At 43.4% G+C, this 26,718-nt stretch overlaps 1 protein-coding gene across 1 annotated transcript; it reads right to left on the bottom strand.

The window, feature by feature from the left end:
- Window positions 1-174: 174 nt before the first annotated feature.
- On the bottom strand, window positions 175-26,139 carry GOLGA5 (golgin A5). Its single transcript, XM_082232881.1, has 13 exons — window positions 25,926-26,139; window positions 21,207-21,818; window positions 18,716-18,934; window positions 17,489-17,708; window positions 15,065-15,188; window positions 13,425-13,628; window positions 12,515-12,685; window positions 10,731-10,859; window positions 7,607-7,705; window positions 6,967-7,192; window positions 5,018-5,123; window positions 3,713-3,776; window positions 175-833 (listed from the first exon to the last, which is right to left on the bottom strand). Exons 2-13 carry the CDS (start codon window positions 21,769-21,771, stop codon window positions 753-755), a joined length of 2,208 nt encoding a protein of 735 aa, XP_082089007.1. The 5' UTR covers window positions 21,772-21,818; window positions 25,926-26,139; the 3' UTR covers window positions 175-752.
- Window positions 26,140-26,718: the final 579 nt, after the last annotated feature.

Genomic DNA, 26,718 nt, shown 5'->3' on the forward strand with positions numbered 1-26,718 from the left:
GGAAAGATTTAATAAGGCAATTGATGGGCAATGGCAAAGATGCAAAGAACAAAAGGCACTCAAATCTAACAGTTGCATATGTACACGGCTATACATGACTATCAAAATATGGTTCAAAAATATCAGTTTTCTGCATTACTGTGGATGACACTCCAAAATTTTGAAGGACCAAAGTTAAAGCAATGCACAATATATTCTTTATTTCTCTTTAAAGCTATTTACAGAGAAGGTAAATTCTGAGAAGCAGGCGTCAGGTCTGTGAGAGAGCTTACTAAAGAAAAGCTAAATGTATATTTACAAAGTTAAAAGGTGCAATAATGAATGGAAGTTCATTTTAGCTTCTAATTACAGTTAGTTTCCCTGATTAGAGCCCATTTCCTGCAGGATCAAAAATACAGTGTGCCCCATATCCATGTATATGTTTCAAAAAATGGTGTTGCTCTACACAGGCTTCATAAGTGTGTGCAACGCTAAGGGAGGGACAAAAGACAGAACAGAGGCAAGAATTCTTTGAATAGCCTTCTCCCCCAGGGATATGGCTTTTGTCTCATGGAAGTGAAAGATACTTAAATTAGATCACCTGCCAAATAATTTAAGTTTGCGAAAGTAGCAAGGAAACAAATGCAGCCGCTGTCCTGTTTTCCAATGCCAAAACCCCTCTCCCCCTTGCAAACAGTCAGCTGTTGGGGGGGTTTCTCCTTGGCCAATGAAGGTTACATAAACTAAGTATGTTTCTGTTCTGGAATCGTGTTTTATTTCCCACTTGGATGATCATGATGCATTTCTGGGGTGTAGGTAAGCAAAACAATCATGACCCAGAGGTGAAGCAGTGCCTGGCAAGAGAGAAAAAGGAGTTAGTGCACAACACTATGAACTGTGAGAAACCCAAACACCCTGGGCAGTATTCAACTACCGCATCCCGTCAGCACATGGTTTTTAGCTTGTAGAATTGGACTCTCTGGGCACCCCACCAGGCACACACCATTCCCAAATCTGCTCCAGATGTTTTGGGGGGACCCCTAGAAAAGATTTAGGGAGTGAGCAGGGAGACGAGAGGAGAGGAATGTTCTGGTGGAACGAGAGACTTTGCACTATGTTGGATCCCACTCCTGAGGCAAAGCCCTGCACCGTTAGGGGAAATTCATCCAATTCCACTCAGGAAACAGCAATGGGACATGTGCTCCCCATAAAACCTCACACGTGCAGATGGGGAACTTGCATTGGCTGGGGCCGAGGGGGGGGGAATGCCACAAGCACAGAGACCCATTTGCATTTGTATATCACATGGGTAGGCAAACTAAGGCCCAGGGGCCGGATCCGGCCCAATCGTCTTCTAAATCCAGCCCGCGGACGGTCCGGGAATCAGCATGTTTTTACATGAGTAGAATGTGTCTTTTTATCTAAAATGCATCTCTGGGTTATTTGTGGGGCAAAGGAATTTGTTCCTTCCCGCCCCCCCAAAAAATATATATATAGTCCGGCCCCCTGCTGAAAAAGTTTGGTGACCCCTGGTATATCAGCTCTTCTGCTGAGCAGTTCACCTATGCATACACAGGGCCATTCCATGCTATCCTTTCATCTGCTTTTTGAAGGAAAAATAGAATGGCCCCATAGATGTATATATGCTGGAGGTAAGCTAGGCTGAGAGAGAGAGAGACCACTTCAAAGTAAACCCAGTCAGCTTATTGGCCAACGGAGGATTTGAACTCAGTTCTTCTCTATGCTCTATCTGTTGCATCACACTGACTCTCTACCTACCCAAGGTGCCAAAACGGTTAAAGCAAAAGCTTTTGGTGCAATACAAAATAAATGAATTCTGACTTTTCCCCCTTTTTCACCGCACCGAGAAGGCACACTCTTGCATTAGTCACGACAAGGGCTCTGAGCGATGGCAAAGTAAAGTGCAGTTTCAGACACGTTATGAAAAGCCTTTCAAATACTACAGTGACCTTGTGAGAGTCTCCCGTGGGCAGCGACAATGGCTGCTGAAGAGATTATAGATTACATTGTGGGAAGGCCGAACCCCCGCTGATACACTGCAGATGCTAACTGAGCTTGGATATTAATCTAAAGATTTTACGGTTAAGTGGGAGTGGACTTTTGGGTCTGAATAATTGTAAAAGATGGGGGGAAATTAAACATGGCCCATTTGATTTAATATTTGGAACTGGCACGGGGGGAACGACATGTAAGTGTTCAGCTGAAGTGTTTTTCTGCCCCCTGCAGTACGTCACTATTGTGAAGCCAGAAAACTGAAAATCTCAGACACTCAGTAATATGCTCTCGAGAAAGTCATTTTTTCGACAAGTGGAGAGACCAAAAGAAGACAGATGAAATTCAAAAAGGGATTGCTTATATAACAAGGCAAGATACCACGACAAAGCACAGGCTGAAGTTCCCTCTAGTGGAAAAGGACAGGAGTTTTACATGCGCTGGAAATTTATTCACCCCTGTAGAGGCAAAACAGATGCATTCTTTTGGGACAATCATGGCATACCCCCCCAAAAAAAATGCCGTGATGATTGAGCAGGAAAACAATGATAGAACATCTGGTTTGCATGCATTCCCAGCACCTCCAGGTAGGGTGGGAATGTCCCTTGGCTGAAATTCTGCAGGGTCCCTATGCTAGTCAGTGGAGACAATGCTGAGCTAAATGGGCCAAGTAGGGACGTGGGTGGCGCTGTGGTCTAAATGACTGAGCCTCTTGGGCTTGCCAATCAGAAGGTCGGCGGTTTGAATCCCCACAACGGAGTGAGCTCCCATTGCTCTGTCCCAGCTCATGCCAACCTAGCAGTTCGAAAGCATGGCAGTGCAAGTGAATAAATAGATACCACTGCAGTGGGAAGGTAAACGGCATTCCTGTGCACTCTGGTTTCCACCTATAGGATGGTAATGTATGCTTTAGCTGCAAGGAAGCTGTGAGATAAATAGAAAGGATCCTGGCAGCAACAGCGGCAGAATCACAATTTATTTATTTTTTTAGTTTAAACTAGGATAAAAAGTATAATTTTTATTATTAAAATCTTCTTTAAAAAAATAAAGTTTGTTGTAGGTCTAAACAGTGACAGGGTACAAAGAGAGGCACAACTATGGCAAGACAGCTCCAGGGTTGTGACCATAACGTGGTCATTCTCCTGAGCTTCCTGGAACAAGCAGGCACCAGCCTGCAGCCTGTTTGCTGTGATGGTCTTAGGGTGAGGGTATGGAACAAGATGTTCAGTTTCCTCTCTTAAGGCAGTCCCAGGCCTTCAACCCAAGTGATCTTCCCATGAAAGCTTATCTTCAGGACTGCCATGTGGCTGTTTCAACCTTTGACAGTTCCTAGCTTCTTGTGCCAACCACAGGGCTTCCACTCTGAAAATGCTGCTCTACCAAAAGCAAGTGTTAAGTCAAACAAAACAACTACTAATGCCAGAAACGGCACATTGCTACTTCAAGGGAGCAAACTATTATTACTAGGAGTTAAGACCCAACTGTAAAACCGCACTGAAGAACAAGACCTTTTTAAAAAAGGCAACAGCCAGCATCTATTGCGTTTCATGATTCCAAGATGCAGCTTGCATAACCTACTTACAGAGCATGCTCAACTGCCAACATTAATCACATCCCATTTTTCTTGTGCATGCCACTCAATGCCTGTCAAATGAAGATTATTTATTATGTAAGAAGGAATAAAACTGCTGTGCTTTCAAAGTAGGCTAAACAGACTCACCATATAAATGATTACAAATACCCTTGCGATCGGATACCGTCGTAGAAAGATTCCAAGTCGAATGCTGCAACCAAATGCAATATCAACATTAGGGAATAATATATGGTTATTAGCTTGCAGCCATGAACTACTGTTTAAATCATTTCTGGAGCAGTGGTTAATTTTTAAAACAACAACATCAACCTGGTAAGAGAGGGGCTGGCAACATGGAGCCTATGGGCACTCACTCCTGACATGTTCCTGGTAGGTTCCCATGCCCTGCTGAAATTAGGCTTGAAAGAAGCATTCTGCCACAGTCAAGAGAATAGGTTGCAGTATCTAGAGGTGAGGCTTGGGGGGGGGGGGTTGTATTCCAGTAGTAGGTGGGGTAAGGCCCACACAAAATAACATGCAATGGACATACATTTAACTCTTGGTAACTAATCTCAAGTGTCACTTTCAATTTTCTCCATTAAAAATTTGTAAAAAAAAAAGAAGCCACATTTTCCAGCAGTTTATCTTTCCTGATTGCACGACAGGCAAAAGTAACTCCAGAATCCTAACAAAAGAAGCTGAAAGCATCAATTCACAGCAGAACAGCAAGTCCTTAGAGCTAATCAGAGCTTCAAACTTCTAAATAAAACTGCATTCTGGAAATTTCTTGCATGCAATAGTAAAATGCATGGGCGCATTTTGTGTGTTTACAAAGAACGAAGGTCTACCTCTCTCTTAAGACATCTCCCCCTCTTCTTTGACCTTCTTGTAACTTAAATTCTTACAGAAGAAAGATCTGTAATGGCACACTTCGCAAAACATCAAACCCTTTCCATCCTAAATGCTCCCTGTTAAATAGTTGATGGGCAGGAGAAAACTTCCTGGATAAAATTTGGCTGTGGTTCATATCCACCCTTTGGGCGGGAGTTCCTCAACCCAGCTCTAAGCCATCAAATGAGACATAACAGAACAAAGATGTCCACACAGATGGGGATAGATTCTGAAATCCCTAGAAGAAGGTGGTTGATCTATAGGTTCTTGTTCGTTTACAGAGACAACTTTCGTTTGCTTACATCTGTAACTTTTAAAGATTAACACAGAATACCTTTTGAGGTTTCAAAGAGTATGGAGAAATGGGACAATGAGAATGATTCCTGCCCCACCAGAGCAGTGATGGCAGAAGAATGCAGATCAGTGCATGTACCAGATTCAGGACCTTCGTTCGCCTTGCTGGTTTTTCAGAATTATGTTTATATTACTAGCCGATACTGTAAGTAGACGGGTGGGGTGGGGAGGAAAAGGCAGAAAATCACAATGGCTTCAATTCCTCACCTAAACTGATCTATACTGCTGGCAGCCTTGCGGACTCTGCCATACATTCCTGCTGCATTAACATCAAGATCACTAAAAAGGACAGGAACATTTCGCATGCGTGCACCTAGATTAAAAACAATTAAAAAAATTAGTAGCAGGAAAAAGGAATTCATCAACCAGTCGGTAATACTGAAAATCCACATATGGCTTGACATTACTGTGACAAAAAGTGAAAAGGACTATAGTCCTACTCAAGAGCAGGCCCACTGACATTAACCAACATGACTAAGTCAGGTCCCCTCATTTCAATGATTCTACTCTTAAGTAGAACCTATTGGGATACCACCCAAACACAACACTTGAAAGACCCAGCTTAGATGCTCCTTGACTTCAACAGCAAGCTCATATTTTGAAAGTCACACCGAGTGCCCTGCAATGGAATAAAAATCCCAGGATATGTGTACACGCAATTGGGATAGCAGAAGGAGCACATCTTAAGCTCGTGTACACAGATAAATGAGATTCATTTTGGGGGGAAATGCTACGACTTAAATGTATTAAGAAGGGGAAGAAAGTATACAACACAGGGCCAACTCTTCTGCAGGGGCGTTGAAACAAAAAAGCTGGACTGTAAACTGACTAAGGAGTTTTAGCTATCTTGATTGCAGCCAAATGATGAATTAAGGCTGCCATCATAAAGATGCAGTTATTCAGAAGTAAGCCTCAATGGAAACAGTACATCTTATTTCAGAGTAAACTGGTTTACAACTGCGCTGCACTGCATTTTGAAAGTACTTTGAAAGCTGAGCAGAGCCAACTTGCTCAAGTCATCTGTAGCCTTTTACTAAACCAGTTGTTTTTTAACTCTGGCACCAGACACCTTGTTTGTTTCCAAGTCCTGGACTGTGGTACCCTAGTCCAGATGATGGGATTAAATCTGTTGAGTTGGGAGTGGGCTACTACTGCCTTAGAAGGGTGCTGGAATACTTTTTATTCTGAAAATTCTCCTACTAGATGAAAGACTTGCCTTGCTAAAATAACTTTTGATAAAATGGAATGTCCTGTTGAGTTTACTGATCGCATTAAGAACATTAGAATGTAACGAGTAATGAAATTTCTTACTGGGGACAATTGTAATTGAAATCCACATTTTTATATATCATTGATGAAGTCACTGATTAATTACACTCAATTGACTGGCTCACACTTCCAGTCCCACAAAACCTTTTATAATTTCTAGTAGGTTCAAAGGGGGGGGGGGCTAAAGATAGCCCCCAACCATGCATAATTATTTTGAAGATTTTTTTTTTAAGACAAGAAAATCAAATCAAAATAAACTTTGATTTTAAAGTGAAAAGCAATTTTAAGAGAAGCAAGCTAATGACTGCATTGGGTAGTTTTACTATCATTAAGCACCTGACCACAACTAAATAGGAGGGGGGGGGAGAATATTTATCATTTCTCAAAAGACTGAGCAAAAATATACAAGATAGAATAATGAAAAGAAATAATCAAAGTTAAAGAAGGACTTCCTTCCAAGCTTAAACATTTCAAAATCAGGGAAGGTTTTATTTTGAATACGTTGCAGAAAAGTTCTGGTATATTGGCAACAAAATTGCTTGAAAAGGAATTAAAACACCTCCATGTGTCTTCCTGTAGCCCACTAACCTCTACAAAAGGGCAGGTTAAACTTTCAACATGTAAACTGGTTGTAATCAAATGTTTAACAATAGTTCAATGAAAAGCCCTACACAGTCATTGACTTGCTTCTCTTAAAACTGCTGTACATGACCAACTCATACTCAGAGTAGATCCACTGGATTCTAACTGGAGGGGGGGAAAGCAACACAACCTGCTTAGCTTCCAGGTATTTTCCCAGTCTATCCATGTACTAACATGAATTTATTTACAATGCACACATCCTTAGTGAAGATGGTTGTTAGTCGTCAACATGCCTCCATTTTTACCTTCGCCGCCATCAATTCCCACCATATTAATGGAGGGGCCATTTGTTGAAGGACCTTGGGCAGTCTTCAGCTGCTGCTCCAATCGCTCCAGCTGGTAGACTAAGGAGTTCTTTTCTGTGCTCAGATTCTCCAACATGGTCTGTTTCTGAATTAGTGTCTCCGTCAACTGATGAAGCCGATTCTCCAATTCTGATTGACTGCTGCTACCTAGTGTTTTGTTTGTCAGCTGGGTAGAGGAAAAGGGATAGAGGAGATGAAAACATCTTGACGATCACATAAGAGTGGCATGAATTAAATCAATTTCCCTGTTTGGCTCTTCCTGAACACAAGCAAGGATACAGAGCAGTATCACTCACTGAACAACTTGAAGTCCCAAGCAATGTCAGGCACAAGGATGCCAAAAAACCCCAATACCAACCCAAAATCTGGAGCAGTCCCACTGTGATGCCAGCATTCCCCACATCCAAAGCATTTATGTGCTTTCACAGGAAGCTTTTGGTTTCTTCCAGCATCTACCAGCAGTACGTTGGCTAATAATTCTGTTGTGCTACATTGACATCACACCTTTCCTCCAAGGAGGTCAAGGCGCTTCCATGTTTCTCCCCTTCTTAGGAAAAGAATTAAAGTCTACTCAAGTTACCTGGTTTCTCAGCTTCTGAATTTCCTCTTCTCTGTCTGATATCCGACTCTGCAGAGTATTCTTTGTCCGGTACAGTTCTTCTTCAGTGTAACGTAGCTCCTGGAAAAGAAATGTATCCAGCAATGATGGTTAAAATGGGATGGTTAAGCAAACTCTGCTTCCTTATGCCACTACCAGGTCCCTTTGCTTTTTACCAATGGATTGCTGTTTCCACATCCACAGCTGAAAGGGTACGTCAAGAGTTGAGAAAAAGCATGTTAAGGCTACCCAAGGCTGAATAAAATTACGGACAATGGAATGCAGTGCCAGCCATATAGATGAATGGCTGATCACACAAGAATGGTACAAGGGGGGAACAGCTCCAACACGCTTTGTTTCTTTAGTGGTGAAAAGCTGACGTTTCACATCTAGATGTTGTTCCTCTGCCTCATTTCTTGGCATTCTTTGCACACTGGCTTCATCTGATGTGAGTTCTGCATGGTGACAGAGACACCTACAGACTCCCAAGCCAGTAATATGGAAACAAATGAGGGGAACTTGATCGGGGCCCTTTTCAGAACATGCCTCTTCTTGGAAACTACAACTCGGGGCACTGTGAAATAGCACAAGTATGACACAGGATGAAGACCTTGAATGAAATGGGCCTGGGAGATCCATAAAGATGCGTTTTAAGGATGGGGATTGTGGAGAAGTGTTTTGGTATTGTTGGCCCTTAGAGTATGGACAGAAGCCCCCTCCACCAAACTGGCAGGGGCCACCCCAGGCTACCCAGTACATCAAATGTGGGGCTGCCTCTTGGAATACTAATACTGCCCCCAAAATAGTCTGTATGGTTCCAAAAGTGCACTACAGCACTCTGTCAGGTAGAGAGTGGGAGTTTAGTGGCCATCTGCACCTTGGGAGTGTGTGTGTATAGGAGTTTTGCCTGTTTAGGAGAGGGATTCTGAGCACCTCCAGTTTTTCTCCTGTGAAATAAGAATTTGGTGGTGCTCACAACACTTTCTTAGATTTCCAAAGTGTTCCCTTTGTCCCAAAAAGGCAGATGACCCTTTCCAGTCTATTTGAAAGGCTTGTCACTTCACAAGGACTGGACGGCTGAGCAACCAGCTCAGCAGAGAGGACATCTATTATGGAAACAGACCTGAGTGAACTGGCATTCCCCCTTGCATGCAATTAACATGGCTGGGGTGGGACTGATGGGAGCTATAGTTCCAACAATATCTGAAGGACCACAGTTCCCCATGCCTGATTACGAGGGAGTTTCCACTACATATTCCAGACTTCTTCTGCAGGCTATAAAGGCATTACTTAAGCAAGAAGTGCCTCTCTGGTCACATGTGGTAAGCGGATCAAGGGCTGCATACCCTTGTGTTCATTACTGCGATTATTATTTCATTTATGAACATATGCATATATACATACAATTAAAAGTCACTACTTATATAAAAACCTAATTCAAATTTGTTTGCACATACAAATGAACAAAAGCCATTAAAATGCATTAAACATCATTCTCAAATCCAATACGGACTGAGAAAGATCTGTATTCTGAAGCAGGAAAGTCTTCAACAGATGCCAAAAGGACAAGAGCGATGGCACCTACCTCCCTGACAGGTACAGTAGTAAGTGCTCTTTAATGACTATAAAGCAGGACTACACTGTTGTCAGATTTCATCCTCATTTTCAAACTATTTAACCCAAGTTGCTGAGAAATAACAAGCAAGAAGGCTGAAGCAAATTACACCCAATACTCATGTGCTAAAACAAGCCAATTCAAATGGATGAGCCAGGGTACATTTAAGAGTTTCCACCTCAGAGCCAAAGCACAGGCTAAAAACGGACTGTCCATCAAACTGCAACAGGGCACACCATATGGCTTCATAATACTATAATAATAAACATTATGCAGCCGCCTTCTGAGAGCAAACGTAGATCTTTTGCCTTTTCATTAGTTCAGCCTGCCACTCTCTAGTTAATATGGAATTTCTGGAAGGACAAGTAATCCTGCAAGATGGAGAGTTCCAACCAGGTAAAGCAAATTAAACCTTTTTCACTCCCCGTGACTTTGTCTTCATCTCACAATACACATGATGAAAACAAAAAACAAACGAGAAAGATTCATGAGATACAGGGAAACCGATCTGTTTCCAAGTGAGCATTGACAGGACCTTTCGAATCAGGTTAGATTACAACTTTTTTTGAGGGCTCTTCATTGACCTCGTCAAGGGTTCATAACATCAAAATTATGTGCAAAAGCACACCATGATTTCCATTAATGTATGAACACCATAGCTGTGGTGGTAAGCACTCCATGTCCCTGCCTGCAAGACCATTGCAGTGTATCATTTAGTAGCATTCACAACTGTATTTATCTACTGCGCTGGCTCTTTACAGAAGCAGTTGGATTTCTACCAAGATTAGGGCTTTTAAAGATCAAACCGAACACTCTGAGCCAGGAAGTGAACAGGCAACTAGTGCAAATGTGCGAAATTTACACTTTCATATGTGCAAAACAAACGGAAGCTCCAAACAGTCTTCAAAGGCAGCACATTGCAGTAATCCAAAGTGGAAGTGACCTGGACATGAATGACTCTGGCCAGATTGTGGCTTCTCAAGGAAAGGGCACTCACAGCCAACAACCTCCCTGACCTTCCAGAAGGAAGACTGGATCTAGGAACACTCCCTGGTGGTTTAATTTGATTTTGAGGGGAGAATGCAACCCCATCCAAAATGGCTGAACACTTACTCCGAGATTCCAAGAACCTAACCCAAACCAACAGCACTTCTTCATCTTGTCTAGATTTCGGTTTAGTAGCCGGGGTCTTTATGGGCACAGGGAGCTTAAAGACCACCTACATTTGAGAGGCTCAAATCCTTGCAATTCTGGAAGATTTTTAATTTTAAAAGTCTGTTTAATAAAAAAAATAATCTGTTTAATAAAAATTTATAATCCTGTCCTGCTCCACAGACCTCATTCAGTAGGCTCAATAAGCACCTGTTAATCACACCTTCCTTAATTCCCAAAGACAGACATGCAGTTCACCAGCCAAAATAGTTTTTCCAAGTTCTGGGTGGCAGGAAATATTTAAGTATGGCGAAACGATAACCTCTCTCCAACACTTACCTGTTTTTGTCTCTCTAGTTCAGCTTCCACTTCTTGCCTGGATGCTTTTTGTGTTGCAACTTGATCCTGCAACTCTTGAATCTGTTCTCTTGTGGACTCGGCTTCATTTATCTGCTGGGTTTCCATATCCTGCATGATAAGGAAATGTTACTTATGTATGCAGTTTCATAAATGGCAACTCTTACGAGCAGGAGCAAGTGGCCCTATCTTCATAGCACACAGAGCCAAGCTTCTCACAAGACCCCTCTTAGTAAGCACCAGCAACTCCCTGTGCTGGGAAACTGGGAGCGCGATGGTGCCCCACTAGCATCACCTCACCAGCCATGACTGGTTGTGTGTGATAACTACAGGGTGGTCCTTGCAACACACAACACTTTTCCTCCTCAGCAATTGGCTTGTATGCCAAGGCAGTCCCACTGAGAGCAACTCCAGAGACTATGGAGAAGTGTGGCTAACTGCACATGCAGTCTCCTGAGTGATGTGCTGGTGGTGCTTCACTAGAGTACTGAAATGGCCAACTTCTTGCCTAAGAGATTAAGCAGAAGCTAGATAGCCGCTAATCAGAGTGCTGCAATACTGTGATGGATTTCCTTCACCGACAGTGGAGTGGACCAGATGTCATTTGAAGTCTCTTCCAGCTCTACTGCTCTGTGTAGTCTGAACTTCTATCTTTTAATCTTCAAATCTCCCTGCCAGTAGCTGGAGGCGCTCAGTCCTGTATCCTAGGGAAAGGTGGCAGATGAACACACACACTCACTCATTCTCTCAAGCTCTCTTTCTCTATGCATCCTGCCTTGCCTCCCCGCAAGATCTCAAATAGAAGCACCTGTAGCCAATGGGTGCAGCCACCTTGAAGCATTGGGCCAAAGATAGGGTTGGTTTAATTTAATGAACAAGAAGATAGCACTGGGGCAGTGCAGATGAAATTTCTCACATTTGTGTAATTAACACTTTCCTTCCTTTGTATGCTTATCCTATTTTATTCTCACATAACCACCTTGCGAGTTAAGTTAGACTGAGGGGGCTTGGCTCATGGGTCACTCTGCAAGCTTTAAGGCCGAGAGAAGATCTGAATCGGGCACATCCTGCTTCAAAAGCAACACCCCAGCCATTCTTATTGTTGTTAAAATAAATTTATATCCTGCTTTTCCTCTCAATGGAGCCCCACAGCAGTTCTCTTTCTCTTCCCCAAGCCCTATTCAGTCAATAAAAAAAATTAAACTTCCAGCATCTTTAGACCAGTGTTGGCAAAGAGGCCTGCCCAAATCCCTGGAGAGCCACTGGCACTCAGTGTAGACAATACTAAACTAGACAGACTAACGGCCAAGATTTGGTGCAAGGCAGTTTCCTCTGCTCATGCTTCTTGTGCCACATTAACCAACCTGGACCCTGCATTTCTGACCCCGTGCAAAGCAGAACAGGTCTGTTCCTTGATGCCACCCTAGCTATCTACAGAAAAGTGCACCTGGCACCAACACTACCAACTTTTAGGCAACAGGAAAATATGTTAAGACCTTCCCAGGCATTTGGTTCTTAACTGGGATCAAATAGTATGACAACATGCTAGCCTGTAGTGGTGTTCCATTTTTTAGTAGGTGAGGTAGGGTTTTGTCCTTTACCGCAGGATGAGCACTTCTGATAAATGCCACCATTTTATTCTTTTCAGTGCTTGTTTTAAACTCTTTTTCAAAAAATGTAAATTGGTTTGAGATATTTTATGTAGTAAGCAAGAGGGCAAGAAGCAGCAGCAGCAGCAGCAGCAGCAGCTATGGATGTTACAATACCTGCAGTTCTGTCCTCAGTTGCTGTATCTGCCCCCGCAGTTTTTGCAATTCCTCCCTTTGCATATCATTCTCGTGCCTTAGTTCCTCCAACTCCATGATGCTTGTGGTTTGGCTATCCAGACCTTCAATGCCAGACCCTTCTTTCAGGCTGTTTATCAACTTCTCTTTTGACTGAGATTTAAGACATAATTTTACTTATTTATATTAGCTGCTTAATTTTTATTCTTTTACAAAAATGAACATTACAGCCATGCATAAAACAACCTAACATATAGAAGTAATGTTAATGAAATTGCAAAGTAATCACCAGAGTCTATGCTTGATTGCACACACATTAAAAAATAATACCTTACATTTACTACCCCAAAAGGGCTCAATTTTAATCTGGCAACAGCAGGACTTGAAGGTGATGGCAACTCCCTGTGGTTCCTCCTCAGCAGCTGTTACTTGGAGGGATATTAACTCTGTAACTAGTTATGTGTTCCTGCCAACCAACCCCATAGCTGCAAAACAACTGCTTTCGATGAAAGGGGTGCTGCCATGCTAGTTTTATTGTAATTATTGGTATGGTTTTAATAGATTTTCTATATATATATTGTTCAATTTTTGTCAATGTCTATTTGTTTTTTAATTACTGCTTTTTCTAGGTTTTTAGCAGCTCTTAAGGCTGCTAAATCTGTAAGATGCCTTGAATCCCATCTGGGGAAAAGGTGGAATGAGTAAGTACGTAAGTAAATAATAATAATACCTGAAGGTTCTCATTAGCAGTCCCAGCTATCAGTAAAACATGACTGCATACGTATCTTTGCGGATAAGGCTTGGGTTACTTCGTATGAACATTTTTATTTTTATTTTTAAAGAGATAAAAAGGAGGGGAGGTATGAATTTTGATCCAATAAATTTGCTTCACCTGGAGTATGCGTGTAGCCTTTTGTTTGTAGTCTACCAGTTCTTGCCTAGCAGACTCCAAGCCACTCTTGGCCATTTTGACTTGCTGCTGAAATTCATCTGCCCTCCGCTTCTCCTCTGCAGATTTCCTCTCTGCTGCAATAACTGCTTCAGCCAAGTTCTGACGCTCAGCTTCCAACTTACCAAGACGAGCCACATACTCGTTCTGCAAAGGAAAGGTTAGTGTTTATCACAACTTCAGAGCAATAAAAAGAGGCTGTCAGAGCTGCTTCTAGATCCTAGCTCACAGAGGATCACGCTAGCCAGCGGTCACTTTGTAAAAGTCTTTATTGAGTTACAGTTTCCATTCTCAAGCTGCTGCGTGCAGCTCTACGTCTTAAGGGTTAGACCGGCGAAGCTCCGTCTGAGTCTCCGCCCCCTGTACACCAGCTAAGTACCCTAGCCTTACTCCACCTTTTCCGCCTGACCATTCTTCTCTGGGTCCCTCTGCCCCCCGTGGTCTCTTCCTTTCGGGACGCTTCTGACGCTGACCCCCCGGACCCTTCTGTCTCCTTGCGTCGGGCTTTAGGACCTGGCTCCCTTTCCGGGCTGCTTACTGCGCCACCTTCCTGTGTATTTGAACTTGGCGCGCGCGCCCAACCTTCCACTTTCCGCCTGACTGTTTCCTTGCTCCCCGATGGAGGTGTGGCCAATCCTGACTCACGCCCTCCCTCCTGCTGCGAGCTGCCAGAGCTCGGTACCTGGCGCCCTTCCTCTCCACTGCGTTCTGCTGGTGATGCTGGCCCCGATTTCCAACTGCTGCTCTCTGAGCCCCCTCTGGACCCTTCTTCCTGGGGTGTCCCCCTAAGCTCCCCCCTTGCTCTGGCCACTGGCGCTCCTTCCTGTGAATCTTCTGATTCACTGGAAAGACTCGGAGATCTCGGGTCGTCGTCATCACTCATCTTTTCTTCTGCCTCCTCCCCCTCGCTCTCTGTTTTCTCCCTTGCCCTCGCCTCTGCTCCTGAACCCCTGACAGAGGCGTAGAGAAAAAATGAGAAAACTGGAAGGGATATTGTTGGTGGAATTGATTCTACCCCTTTCCCCCGCAGCTCTCCCCTGCGGACTGAAAACTGGCTCTGAAGGGTGTGAGAAAGAAAGAAAGAAAGGAAGGAAGGAAGGAAGGAAGGAAGGAAGGAAGGAAGGAAGGTGATCCTGCTCCATAGCAACTAATTATAACTATAATGCACATATGCAAAGACTGTAACTCAGTGGCAGCACACAGAAAGGTCCCAGGTACAATCCCTGGAGTTGCAAGGCATCATTTATTATTGTTTCTTATTAAGTCTATATAACTCTTAGTAACAATAGGCTCCCAGGCAGTTTACAAATAATAAAAACCTATTACACAAACCATCCATAATTAAGAGATAAAAACTATATACAAGTATGGCTGAGATGGACTCCTGTCTGAAAGCCAGGACATCTGCTGCCGGTCAGTGTCAACGATACTGAGCTAGGTGGACAAATGGGCAGACACTGCATGAGGGGTGCTTAGGGAGGAGAAGCATCGCCAAGATTTGAAGGCACTTTACTGCACTCTGTCAAGTGCAGTTCCTCAGTCACGGGAAGTGAAGCACCAGCTTCCAAGGTTGCTGTTCTAACCTGCATTTGTTTGTAGCCTTCCTGCTCCCGTCTGAGCGCAGACTCTGCATCATGCAATCTCTCTTGAAGAGTCTGGAGAGCTTGATTGTGCAGGCTGTTCCCTTCGCTGTTATCCTGTATTATTCTGGAGGAAGAAAGCAAAGGTTTAGTGAAGCAAGATGTGAAGAATATCAAAACACAATCCATAGTAATGCCACCTTTTCCACAGTACTGTCAAATTCTACTTTGGGAGTGGGGGACCTTTTTGTGTGTGTTGTGGACCAGATCCTTATCTGTCCCCGATCCAGCAGGCCAACTTTGACAGGTGAGTGTGACAACTCACCTGCCAATGGCGTGGTGTCATTATGGTGCCAGACAATTGACTGGTGGGTTATCCTACCCACCCATGGGAGGCCCTTGCGCAAGCACTTAGGAACCACTGTGGAAGGGGCTTGCCCACCCCATGCTTGCCAATGCTGAGCACACGGCGGGCAAAGCTGCTTTCTGAGGGGATGAACTGTGCAACCACGTTCCCCACAGGGAAGCCTGTTGCACAGCAGGTCTAGCAGGCTTAGAGTCAACAGACATCAGCTGATGGGCAGTGACATGAACCATGCTGCATTATCCTATTTTTCACAAAGATTCAGCCGCATCTCTGCCTGCCCCACATCTGACAGCAGGTGGATGCAGTTTAGGGGGAAAGCCTCACTGAACAAATCGGGACCTGAGCTGGGCCAACCTTGGCCTGCAGGCCAGTGGTTCCTTCCTCTCGTTCTATTCTTTCCTCCACAGTATTCTTCTAGTTTAGTGCCTAGCTTTCACAAAAAAGAAGTCTCAATTAAAAACAAAAGAAGACACCGAGCCAAATGTTATATTGCATACTTTCCCGCTCTGTGTTTTTTCAAAGTTTATAAAGGGAAAATTAATCTCAAGACAAACAAACTACAGTGGTACCTCGGGTTACATACGCTTCAGGTTACAGACTCCACTAACCCAGAAATAGTGCTTCAGGTTAAGAACTTTGCTTCAGGGTGAGAACAGAAATTGTGCTCCGGCGGTGCGGCAGCAGCAGGAGGCCCCATTAGCTAAAGTGGTGCTTCAGGTTAAGAACAGTTTCAGGTTAAGTACGGACCTCCGGAACGAATTAAGTACTTAACCTGAGGTACCACTGTACCAACTACATTTTCAAGTTTGTTTGCCTGTTCAAAGGAAAATTAGTTATTTGACAAGGACAATGACTGCATTTGGGTTCTTTGCTTCCTTTCATTTTTCCAGAGAAGAAAAACTCAACTTTACCAGACTCCTGCAGGATCAGATTAAAAATCTCTGGTCTCCCTTGAGAATCAACTAGATGCACCTGGGAAGCCCACACGCAAGACAACAGCTCTCTCCTGCTGTTGTTCCCTCACAAGAAGTACTCCAGTGCATGGCACCTCAAACACTAGAGGTAACGTATTGCCACCATCACTAGTAATGACTGAGAGCCTTTACCTCTAATAATTTGTCTGAATTCAGCCCAGTTTCTACAAACTGAATGAAGGAGGAAGAGCCACCTTAAAACGGAACACTTCCCAATGCAGAGAATGCAAACAGATTTCCCATCTGTTCTGTTTTCTAAGTAACAGTCACTGGTACTACATAATGAGCTGGGCCTTAATACCTCAGGGAGCGTAAGAAGCAGCTTGCAACACTAAATGATGCTGCTGTTATTGAGAAAAACAAGAGGTGCAATGAGCTCACATCACCCCCTTAGAAACCCTGAAAGAGCCTGGATTGATGCATTTCAGCCAATGGGCTTTCAGGAGCCGTCCATTCTCCACCTCCAGAGAGGAGTTGCACATTCCAGTGAAAATTAGGCCCTATCTAAATGAGCCACGGTTCTGGGGTGGCTCCCACATCACAAGGGACATGAGTAAGATCTCCAGAGAGAGTGCTTGGGCAGATTCCATGGTTCGAAACCACACCTGCAGATGTCACAGATTAGGTTTCAAAATCATGCAAGCTGGCCAAACCACATGGAAGCAAATGTAGTAGTTGTGGCAGCAACTTCTACAGCACTAAATGTATCAGATGAATCAGGCTCTCATCACAGCATATGATGAGCATTTTCCTTTATGGACAGAAGAAGTACAGCTGGAGCAATCCGACTGATGCCTTTGAGGATAAAGCCAACGATCAGGTTATTGAGAGATACAAAAATCATGTTATAAGCAAAAGGGATACATTAACAGACAACAAGCCTAAAGACCTTGATTTCTCTAATTCTGGGTTTCTCAAACTTGGGTCTCCAGCTGTTTTTGGACTACAATTCCCATCATCCCTGACCACTGGTCCTGCAGGCTAGGAGGAATTATGGGAGTTGTAGTCCAACAGCTGGAAACCCAAGTTTGGGAAACCCTGCTCTAGTTAAAAAATAATAATAAGGCAAGAAGAATGTATTAGTACCGTGATTTTTCACTCTGCACTGTTTCCAATGCTTTAGTACGCGAATTGAGAAGCTGGTCGGCTTCCTGTAACCTCACTTTCAGGACAGCCAGCTGGGAATCCTTGGCGGCAACGGCTTCTGTCAGATCATCCACTTGAGCTTGAAGTTCCCGAACGAGCCTGTCATTGTTTGAATGGTCAACATTCCACTTTTCAACTCTTGCTCGGGCACTGTTTAATTCTGCAAAAGTTTAAGTCAGCAGACATCAATGTGATTCACAAGGTTGTTTGTATAGTTAGTTTGTGTAGCATGATTTTGCCAGTGATTAGGATACTAAATATGAAAGTAAATAAGCAGTGTTTGACCACATTGTCCCAATTCAGATATACTGGGCAGTTTCAAGTCAACGTGCCCCTTCAGCAGAAGGATTTCCACTTGTGCAACAGAACTCCCCCTCTCCTCCTCAATCTGTTCCGAACCTTCTCCAGCCCCCCAGAGCAGATCTGGGGAGGGTGTGGAGAAAGGAGAGGGGAAGCTGCATTGCACCAGTGGAAATCCCTGCACTAACAGGACACATTTCTTGGATACCACCAACTTGTATCCAGACTTTGCTGCCACCAACAAAAAGAGGGAGGATGCTTTTGTCAGCTCCCTTTTAGAAGAGCATCCCTTGGAGCTTCTTCTAAAATCTGCTATGGAAGACTGGGGAACCGTTTGAAACAGTGCAGTGGGTGGGGCTGGGGTGCCAACTGCCCTGCTTCTTTCACCACAATCCTTCCACTGGATCAAAAGCCATCCATGGACAGAAGTAGCCCTTCTGTTTGTGGAGGGAGAAGCCTGGACGAAACCCAGTGTTGCCAATTTCTTAAGTACAGTTAGGAAATGGGGCCTATAACTACCTGAAATAAATAATGTTATTAAGCAAAAGAATAGAAATGTGTAAAAAAAAAAAAAGACTTAAGGACGGAAGACACTTGTAAAAATACAAAACAAGTGTGGAGAATCCAGCAAAGACATTCAGGAGGGAGACTATGTCAGTATAATATGTCCCTGCTATTTCCTCCAATGGGAACTCTGGATCCAACCCCATATCAATAATAATACTTGGAATTTTTAAAGCATGTTTCAAGTATTCAGAGGGCTTTACATAAATTATCTTAGCACCAATCCCAATCATTTGCTGCAGTACCCTCAACTATTTCCAAAGGTGCTAATAGCTTGAAATGTCAAAGCTGTAAATCCTCTACCTGTTTGCGTTTCTTTGGCTCGCTGAATTAATGATGCCATTTCTTGATTTAAAGATTGCACTTCATTCCGCAGAAGTTGATTCTCAAGGCGAAGATTGGACAACTCGTGCGATTTCCCATCATTAGGTGCGAGGCTGGGGTTAGCTTCTGCAGCTGGCAATGGGTCTTTTTTAACATCCACATCAGTCTCCAGTCCAGAACTGGAACTATCCAGAGTATCTGTACAGAGAGCCACATTTAAAGCAAGCACATCTCTTTGCAGACCTACTTTCTACGTTGAACAGAACAGCGTAATCCCATGCCTGTCTGCTCAGACACAAGCCTCACAGAGGCTCCTATGTACTGACTCCCAGGTAGTCTAATGAAATACAATCATCTGCCATAGCAGTCAGACACACCAGATATTTATTCTTTTAAAATGTCTACATTACTGCCACACATACAAAGATACCACCTTGCTCCATAGCTCTGTTTGGGTGTTCTAAGCCCCACACAATTCCAATCACCTGATGAGAGTGGAGCTGTTTTCGATGGCCCTGTCCTGACAATTGTGCCCTGTTGGTGCAGTGTGCAAGACTCAGTGGTCCAAAAGTTGCATAGGACTGGTGTAGGTTGATGATCACTATGTGCATCAAAATTGACCATTTTCATCACCCCACCAGCCTGACCGACTGTTCAGTATGGCTTCGTGGGAGCACACTGGCATCTTTTTAAAATCCAAAATGATGTTCCCCACCATGCAGGAGGCATGTGTGAAACAGGATGCCCCAATACCATTTTTCTAACGTGCTAACCAAAACAAAGCCCAAAACCTAACCTAATTTTCACTGGCACAGTAAACAGATGCTAGGCAAAAGCCAGGACGTGGTATCCCGATTCCTGCATTCAGCTCTCTGCATGGTAGGAAATGGAACATGGGAGAGAAAATGAAAGCCAAATGAAAGTGCAAAACTGCATGCAGAATATTTGTGCACACTTATGCATGGTGAAGGCTGGGCCTACCAGGAGGAAAGGGGAGGTGGTGATCTCAGAATCAAAATGAGAAACAGGCCCACAGGCTGCAAATTCCCAGTAAGATCTCCAGTGTAATGAAATGAATGGGAAGCACACAAAGGAACAGCTCCTGTTCACTACAAAAAAGCTTGCAGAGGAAAACTCAGTGGGTTCTGCCACTCATGTTAACTAGCAGGCTTTCCCCCCCTAGGCACCCAAACATCTTGGGCCAAACCTAATGGACAGCGGATGCTACTTTTAAGTACAAGTTTCAAGTGCCAGCTTGCATTTCATAATTTTCAGCTAACTAATACACAGAAAATATAAACTATTTATTACTATCATATTAATTCATACTCTGCCCTTCCTCTCGAAGATGTAAAGACCTTTAAAGTTAAGAGCTAATATTGGGTTAACTAGAAAAACTCCACATAGATTTGATCATTGTTGAAAGATTCATTGATGCCACTGGCCAAATCTTTAAAGTCTTGCAAAAAAACCAAACATCAGGGGATGGCAGGGAATTTCAGAAGGAAACAGTGCTGGCAGCACACATGTACCAAGGATGCAATGCTAAGAACATAAGAAGAGTCAAACATGTCCTGTTTTAGACAACACTGGGCAGCTGCTTGGTAGCTTGTGAGGGGTCAGACGATCAGAGGATAAAGCACCGGTGCTGTTCTGGTTGTCGGCACATTTCCAGGCCCAATTTAAAAGCTCTGAATAGCTTGGGACTATATTCTTTGAAGGATCACCTGCCACCTTCAAGAAGAAGGGTTGATGGGTTGCATATAAGTTATATAGCATTTGCTTTGTATGCAGAAGGTGCCCAGTTCAATCCATGGCACCTCCAGGTAGGGGTGAGAATGTCCCTCTTCCTAAAACAAAGGAGAGCAGCTGCCAGTCAGTGTGGACATTACTAAACCAGATGGACCAATGGTCTGACTCAGTGTAAGGCAGATGGACCTATATGATCTTACCAAGGCCTTAAGGTAAATTGTGGAGACCCCTCACATGGGTCAATGGTAAGATCTAACAGGCTAGAAGACACAAGAGACAGGGCCTTTTCAGTGGTGGCCCCCTCACAGTAAAACTTTTTCCTCTGGGATGTTTGTTTGGCTTCTTCACTTATTGTTTTTAAAAGGGTTTGACTGTTGAAAACCCCTTTTTATTGAATAATGATGCTGGTCTATATTTAAAATCCAGAGTTTTAACTGCTGCTACTGTTTTATTGATGGCTTGTAGAAAAGTTATTTTAAGTTGTAGTTTTGATGAGCTGAACTGTATCTTTTTAATTTGTTTTACTAATTTTATTGTGAAACCACCTTGAGGGGGTTCCCCCCCCAAAGTGGCAAGCAGAAAAATCCTAAAATAAAATCCTTTAATAAAACAAAAATCAGAATTTGCACCATGTAATCATCATAATAAAGGCCCAGAATCCTCTCACCACTACCAGATTTTAACATATTCCTTAACCTATGTAGTTATGCTTAACTACCATTGCCTTGACTCCGAACGGAAGCGTCTTCACCGGTTTTGACACTCTGCGAACTTGCCGACACGGAGCTGATGCTTGAAGTCCGAGAGTGATTTTGAGAAGCAGCTGCTCTGCTCTTCTCTCGCTTAAGGTCCATTTTCCCATTTGGTTCCTTTTCAGAGCTATTGAGAAAGTCAAACAGGAGTTCATCGTTGGGTTCGGACTTTTTCCTTCTCACAAACTGGGAAGACGGTCTGGGCATGGATGCTGCCTCTGTGGAAGGGGAAGATTCCATGGATATCCTGGACGATGCTTTAACATTGGCGGTTCCTGCCAGGATTGTTGCCTTTTGATGTTTAATATTATCTGCTGCCGAGGAGACAAAGCCAGACTTAGATGATGCTGGATACTGCTGATCCCGGTTCTGCTGGTGCACTTTGGGGAACTCGCCGACATCATCCAAGGTGCTATTGTTGTAATTTGCATTGCCAGAACTCTCTTTCTTGCTCAAAGCAGATGCAGCACCTTGATCCACCTTGTTGAGAAGGTCTTCTGCCTTTCCAGCCAAGTCAGCAAACCAAGACATAATGAAAGTTAAAAAAATATATGGAATTTGAAGATCCAATATCTGCCCTGGTGGGAGAAGAAAAGAGTCAAACAATGGGATTTTTAGATCACACATAGATTATTATTATTTTTAACTAAAGCATTCAGCTGGCATTTCCTTCAGGTTGCCACGCAAAGTCAATTTTGTAGAACTTGGTGGAGGAAGTTGTTCCATCACCACATAACCCAGAGCTGGAACCCAACAAATCACCAAGTTAACATTTCTCTTATTCTTTAAAATTACTGTATTTTTTGCACTATAACACTCACTTTTTTCCTCCTAGAAAGTAAGGGGAAATGTCTGTGCATGTTATGGAGGAAATGCCTATGGGTGGCATGCCTACGGATTTTCCTCCTCTAAAAACTATGTGCGTGTTATGGTCGGGTGCGTGTTATAGAGCGAAAAATACGGTATATCCTCAATGAAAGTGTCAGGCAGAAGGGCAATTCCTGGACAGCATCTCCATTTCACTCAGCAGTACTTTTAGAGGCAGCCCTACAGGACATAGGCTGTGGGAGAAAATCCATGGGTTTCAACACAGATCTAACTCAATCACACAGAAAGTAAGAATGTCCCATTCAGTGAGCAAAAGGGATGAGTGGGGGAGAAGTATAGCTTAGTTGGTAGAGCATGAGACTCATTAATTTCAGGGTTGTGGGTTCAAAAAAATTCCTGCATTGCAGGAGTTGGACTAGAAGATCGACATGGGCTCTTCCAACTCTACAATTTTGTGACCTTGACTGTTCTGGTGGAGTTGGACTATGGGGACATAAGCCATGTGATGAAGAAAGATACATCTTGGCTCAGCCATGCATTCCTTTTGCTCTACAAATCACTACTTTCTATGAGATTATGGAAGATCTGGCTGTAACCATGTGTATTGGATGCAATGACATAACATTTGGTGCTTGCAGGTATATATGTGGATTTTGAGAATTATTAAAAGCAGACAAATGGCAGACAGATTTACACATCAAGACAAAATTCACTGTGAAGGTCTTCTGTACAAGTCATGCTGAAATCAATGGAAGCTGTGCCAGAGACCAATTTGGACATATCAGCCTTTTTATTTACAATAAATCCAAGTAGAATTCTATATTACATCAGTTCAAATGCCAAACAGTTTTCTCCAAGGAAGGAGGCTACAAAACAGTACTGGTTTAAGTACCGTATTTTTTGCTCTATAAGACTCACTTTTTCCCTCCTAAAAAGTAAGGGGAAATGTGTGTGTGTCTTATGGAGCGAATGCAGGCTGCGCAGCTATCACAGAAGCCAGAACAGCAAGAGGGATTGCTGCTTTCACTGCGCAGCGATCCCTCTTGATGTTCTGGTTTCTGAAATTCAGAATTTTTTTTTCTTGTTTTCCTCCTCCAAAAACTAGGTGCGTCTTGTGGTCTGGTGCATCTTATAGAGCGAAAAATACGGTATTTATATATGACAAGTTCATCTACCCCACTGCTGGAAAATGTGACCAGAAATACGAATAAAGAGCAGTCAAAAATATTATTAAGTTTGTTTGGTTGAGCTACCACACATCATCTAGGGTCCATCCACACAATAATTTATTCTTCATATGAGCAATTCTAGCCTCAATAAAAATGTTACATTTCTCTAGGGAACACTTTTAAAGAACCTAAAACTTTCTAAGTGTTATACAGCTATTAAAACATAAGAGATCCCCTGTTGGCAGGTTCACAATCCAATAAATATTATACAAAAGGGAAAAGGATGGAGAACAAAGAGGGAAGCAAGAATGCAAGGTTTAGAAAGTCACAGAAGAGTGGTTTAATAATAATAATAATAATTTTATTATTTATAGAGTGTGGGGAAGTACTGCTGCTCCTCTACCCAATGGATGGGGCCAGGTTAGTCTCCCCCTTGCTATGACGTTCATCCAAGGAGGCAAATGTGTGAAAACAATCACAGAAACAGGCAGGCAACACCAAATCCTTGGATCATGGCAGCAGATTTTTAAACCTCTACCATCATGAAAACAGCTGCCAGCCAGTGATTGCTCCACTCAAGTTTTGCATAAATGTATTCCAGGCCTGGGGATGGTTGCTACTGCAAATCTGGAGGAAAAAGCAACACATTTTGTGGAAAGAAAGAAAAACCACAGCCAAGTTATCTTTAAATATATAGCACTCTACAACTGGTTTTTTTGTTTGCTTTTTTGTTTTTAGAAAGCCACAACCTTGGCAAACCCTTGCCTGCTATGTAGATTAAATTGTGTGGGTGTTTCTTCTAGTGCACAGGAGGAACACGCTTCAAGAATAAAAAAAAACATGTGGGTGGGTCAAGGGGTTGGCATACATACTGAGATGTGCATTGTTATTTGCTCAAACTCCAGTCAGTCAGTCAGTCAGTCAGTCAATAATACTCCTTTTCTCCTATTCTATTTGTTTGCCTTTTAAATTTTAATCTTGCTCATTGGATCCTCCTCTGCCAAAGGCTCCATCTTTTCCCAGAGATATTACCTCAGACTTATTTTCTGCCCCATGCCCTCACTGCAGCCATTAAACTCCACAATGCTCCCAACCCTCTTCTTCCTACCTCCTATTTCTTTCTATATTTGACCCGCACATTCCTCTCTGTGCAAACCACCTCACCCCCTTAGCAAAGAACAGTTCTACAACAGCAGTAATTCCATCACAGTAGGGTTGCCACCTTTTAAAAAATTTTGAGTGGCCAGGCTCCTGTGCCTTTTCCAGCTGAGCAACAATAATCTCCCTTTTGGGAAGGCAGAATCTCTCTGCTGCAGTTCTCTATGGGCGGAGTTCACCTGCTAAATCTCAGCTTAGTTCGCAATTAGCAGGTTACTTACCTTCACACTGATTTGAAGCCACTATGTGTCCTTTCTAAAAGAGGCTCCTGAACAACTCTTGAGTTGGGGCAACTGACTAAAATGTTTTAAACGGTTCTAATTTTGGTTCCTGTTTTGTTTTTGTTGGGTTGATGTTGGTTAAATGTTTAGTTGGGGCTGGCGGTTATTTTAATTTGGGTATAACTGTAAACTGTTTAATATTTTTATTATTGTTATTGTTGTTATCATTGGTTTCTATTGATTTACTGGTTGGTTGGTTTGTTGATTGTATAAGTGGTTTTTAAAAAAATGTTTGCTGCTTTGTTGTGTTTTTATATATGTTGTAAGCTGCCCAGAGTGGCTGAAAAAACCCAGCAAGATGAGTATACCTGAAGGAGCGTCTCCACCTCCATTGTTCTACCCGGACACTGAGGTCCAGCACCAAGGGCCGTCTGGCGGTTCCCTCACTGAGAGAAGCCAAGTTACAGGGAACCAGGCAGAGGGCCTTCTCGGTAGTGGCGCCCTCCCTGTGGAACACCCTCCCACCAGATGTCAAAGAGAACAACAACTACCAGACTTTTAGAAGACATCTGAAGGCAGCCCTGTTTAGGGAAGCTTTTAATGTTTGATGTATCACAGTATTTTAATATTCTTTTGGAAGCTGCCCAGAGTGGCTGGGGAAACCCAGCCAGATGGGCGGGGTATAAATAATAAATTATTATTATTATTATTATTATTATTATTATTATTATTATTATTATTGTATTTTACACTGGCTCTCCTCTCTCTCCTGCCAATAATAATAATAATAATAATTGGCAGTAGAGAGAGAAGAGCCAGTGCAAAATAGTGGTTAAAGCCTTCAGAGGGAAAGGTGGGCTTTAAACAAATGAATAATAATAACAATAATAATAATGTGGCTTAAAGAAATTAATAATAGTAGTAGTAATAGTAATAATGATGATGATGATGTCGGGCTAAGACCTGGAAGACCAGGATTCAAATCCCCACTCAACCATTAGGCCCAAGGGTTGATTTCCAGCCTCTCAGCCTAACCTACCTCGCCGGGCCGTTGTGGGGATCAAATGGGAGAAGCGTGTGGGCGACCTTGGGCGAAAATGAAGACTATAAACCGCCGGTGTACTCATAAACAACAAATAAAATCGCAATCGCGCGGTACTAGCCGCTCCACAAGACACAGCGAAATTACAACCACAGTAGAAAACCTAATTGCAATTATTATGACCATTATTACTGTATTATTATTACTATTGTTGTTATTGTTATTATTAGGGGTCCAAACCCCGCTCCCAGGTAGGCCTCTGCTTACCCTCGCAGCCTAGCCCAGGTCTCCGAAGCCAAGGAGCCCACGCTGGGCCTTCGACGCCGAGGAAAGGAGCGAGGCGGGACAGAAGCCGACAGCGGCAGCAGCTACTGCCCAGGCCGCAGTCTAGCCAGGGCTCCCCGGATCCATCTTCCGGGAGACGTGGCCACTAACCAGCGGGCACGAGGACCCAGCGGCGTCAGTCCCACGTCGGCGAACCCTTCGCAAGACGGCTGACCCCGTGCGGAAGTGACGCGAGCACGCACGTCCGCGATGGCCGCGCCCCCGTTACGTAGAAAGGCGGTGTTCGAAGTGTCTAGAGATAGGGCCATGGATAGAGTAGCCCGTGGAGTTGAAACGTAGCCGAAGTTTCTTTGCTTTCTCCCTCTTTGCCTTGCGAGTGCCTTGAGGAGAGGGAAATCCGCCCAGTTCTTTAGATGGGGGAGCGATCCTGATAGCTGAAGGGGTTTCCCACTCCTACTTCCAATGATTTGAGCTTCTGCCTTTTCCCCAGATGCTCAAGACTGTCCAGATCAGGGTTTCCCCAAACTTGGGTCTCCAGCTGTTTTTGGTCTAGAGTTCCCATCATCCCTGACCCCTGGAATGGTCTCTACTACTCAGAAGTAACTGAAGGGAAAGCCTTTATTAGGCACCAGGTGTTTGCGCATGTGAAATTCTAGCAGATAGCTACAAAAGTGTTCTTCTCTGCTTCTTATGTGGATGGTGATCAGATGATGATGCCATCATGTTTTAATTGGATTGAGGCTGAGATCACACATTGTTATCTTAGAAAACTAAT

This window comes from Podarcis vaucheri, assembly GCF_965113315.1.
Source record: "Podarcis vaucheri genome assembly, chromosome: 1".
In the NCBI taxonomy this organism is placed as follows: domain Eukaryota; kingdom Metazoa; phylum Chordata; class Lepidosauria; order Squamata; family Lacertidae; genus Podarcis; species Podarcis vaucheri.

Coding starts and splice junctions, on each gene's coding strand:
- GOLGA5 (XM_082232881.1), bottom strand. CDS start 21,771: ATGTCTTGGTTTGCTGACTTGGCTGGAAAGGCAGAAGACCTTCTCAAC. Junction 17,709..18,715: donor AGCCAAAGAAACGCAAACAG/GTAGAGGATTTA, acceptor AAACTTTTGCAG/AATTAAACAGTGCCCGAGCA. Junction 7,193..7,606: donor TTCAGAAGCTGAGAAACCAG/GTAACTTGAGTA, acceptor TCCTCTACCCAG/CTGACAAACAAAACACTAGG.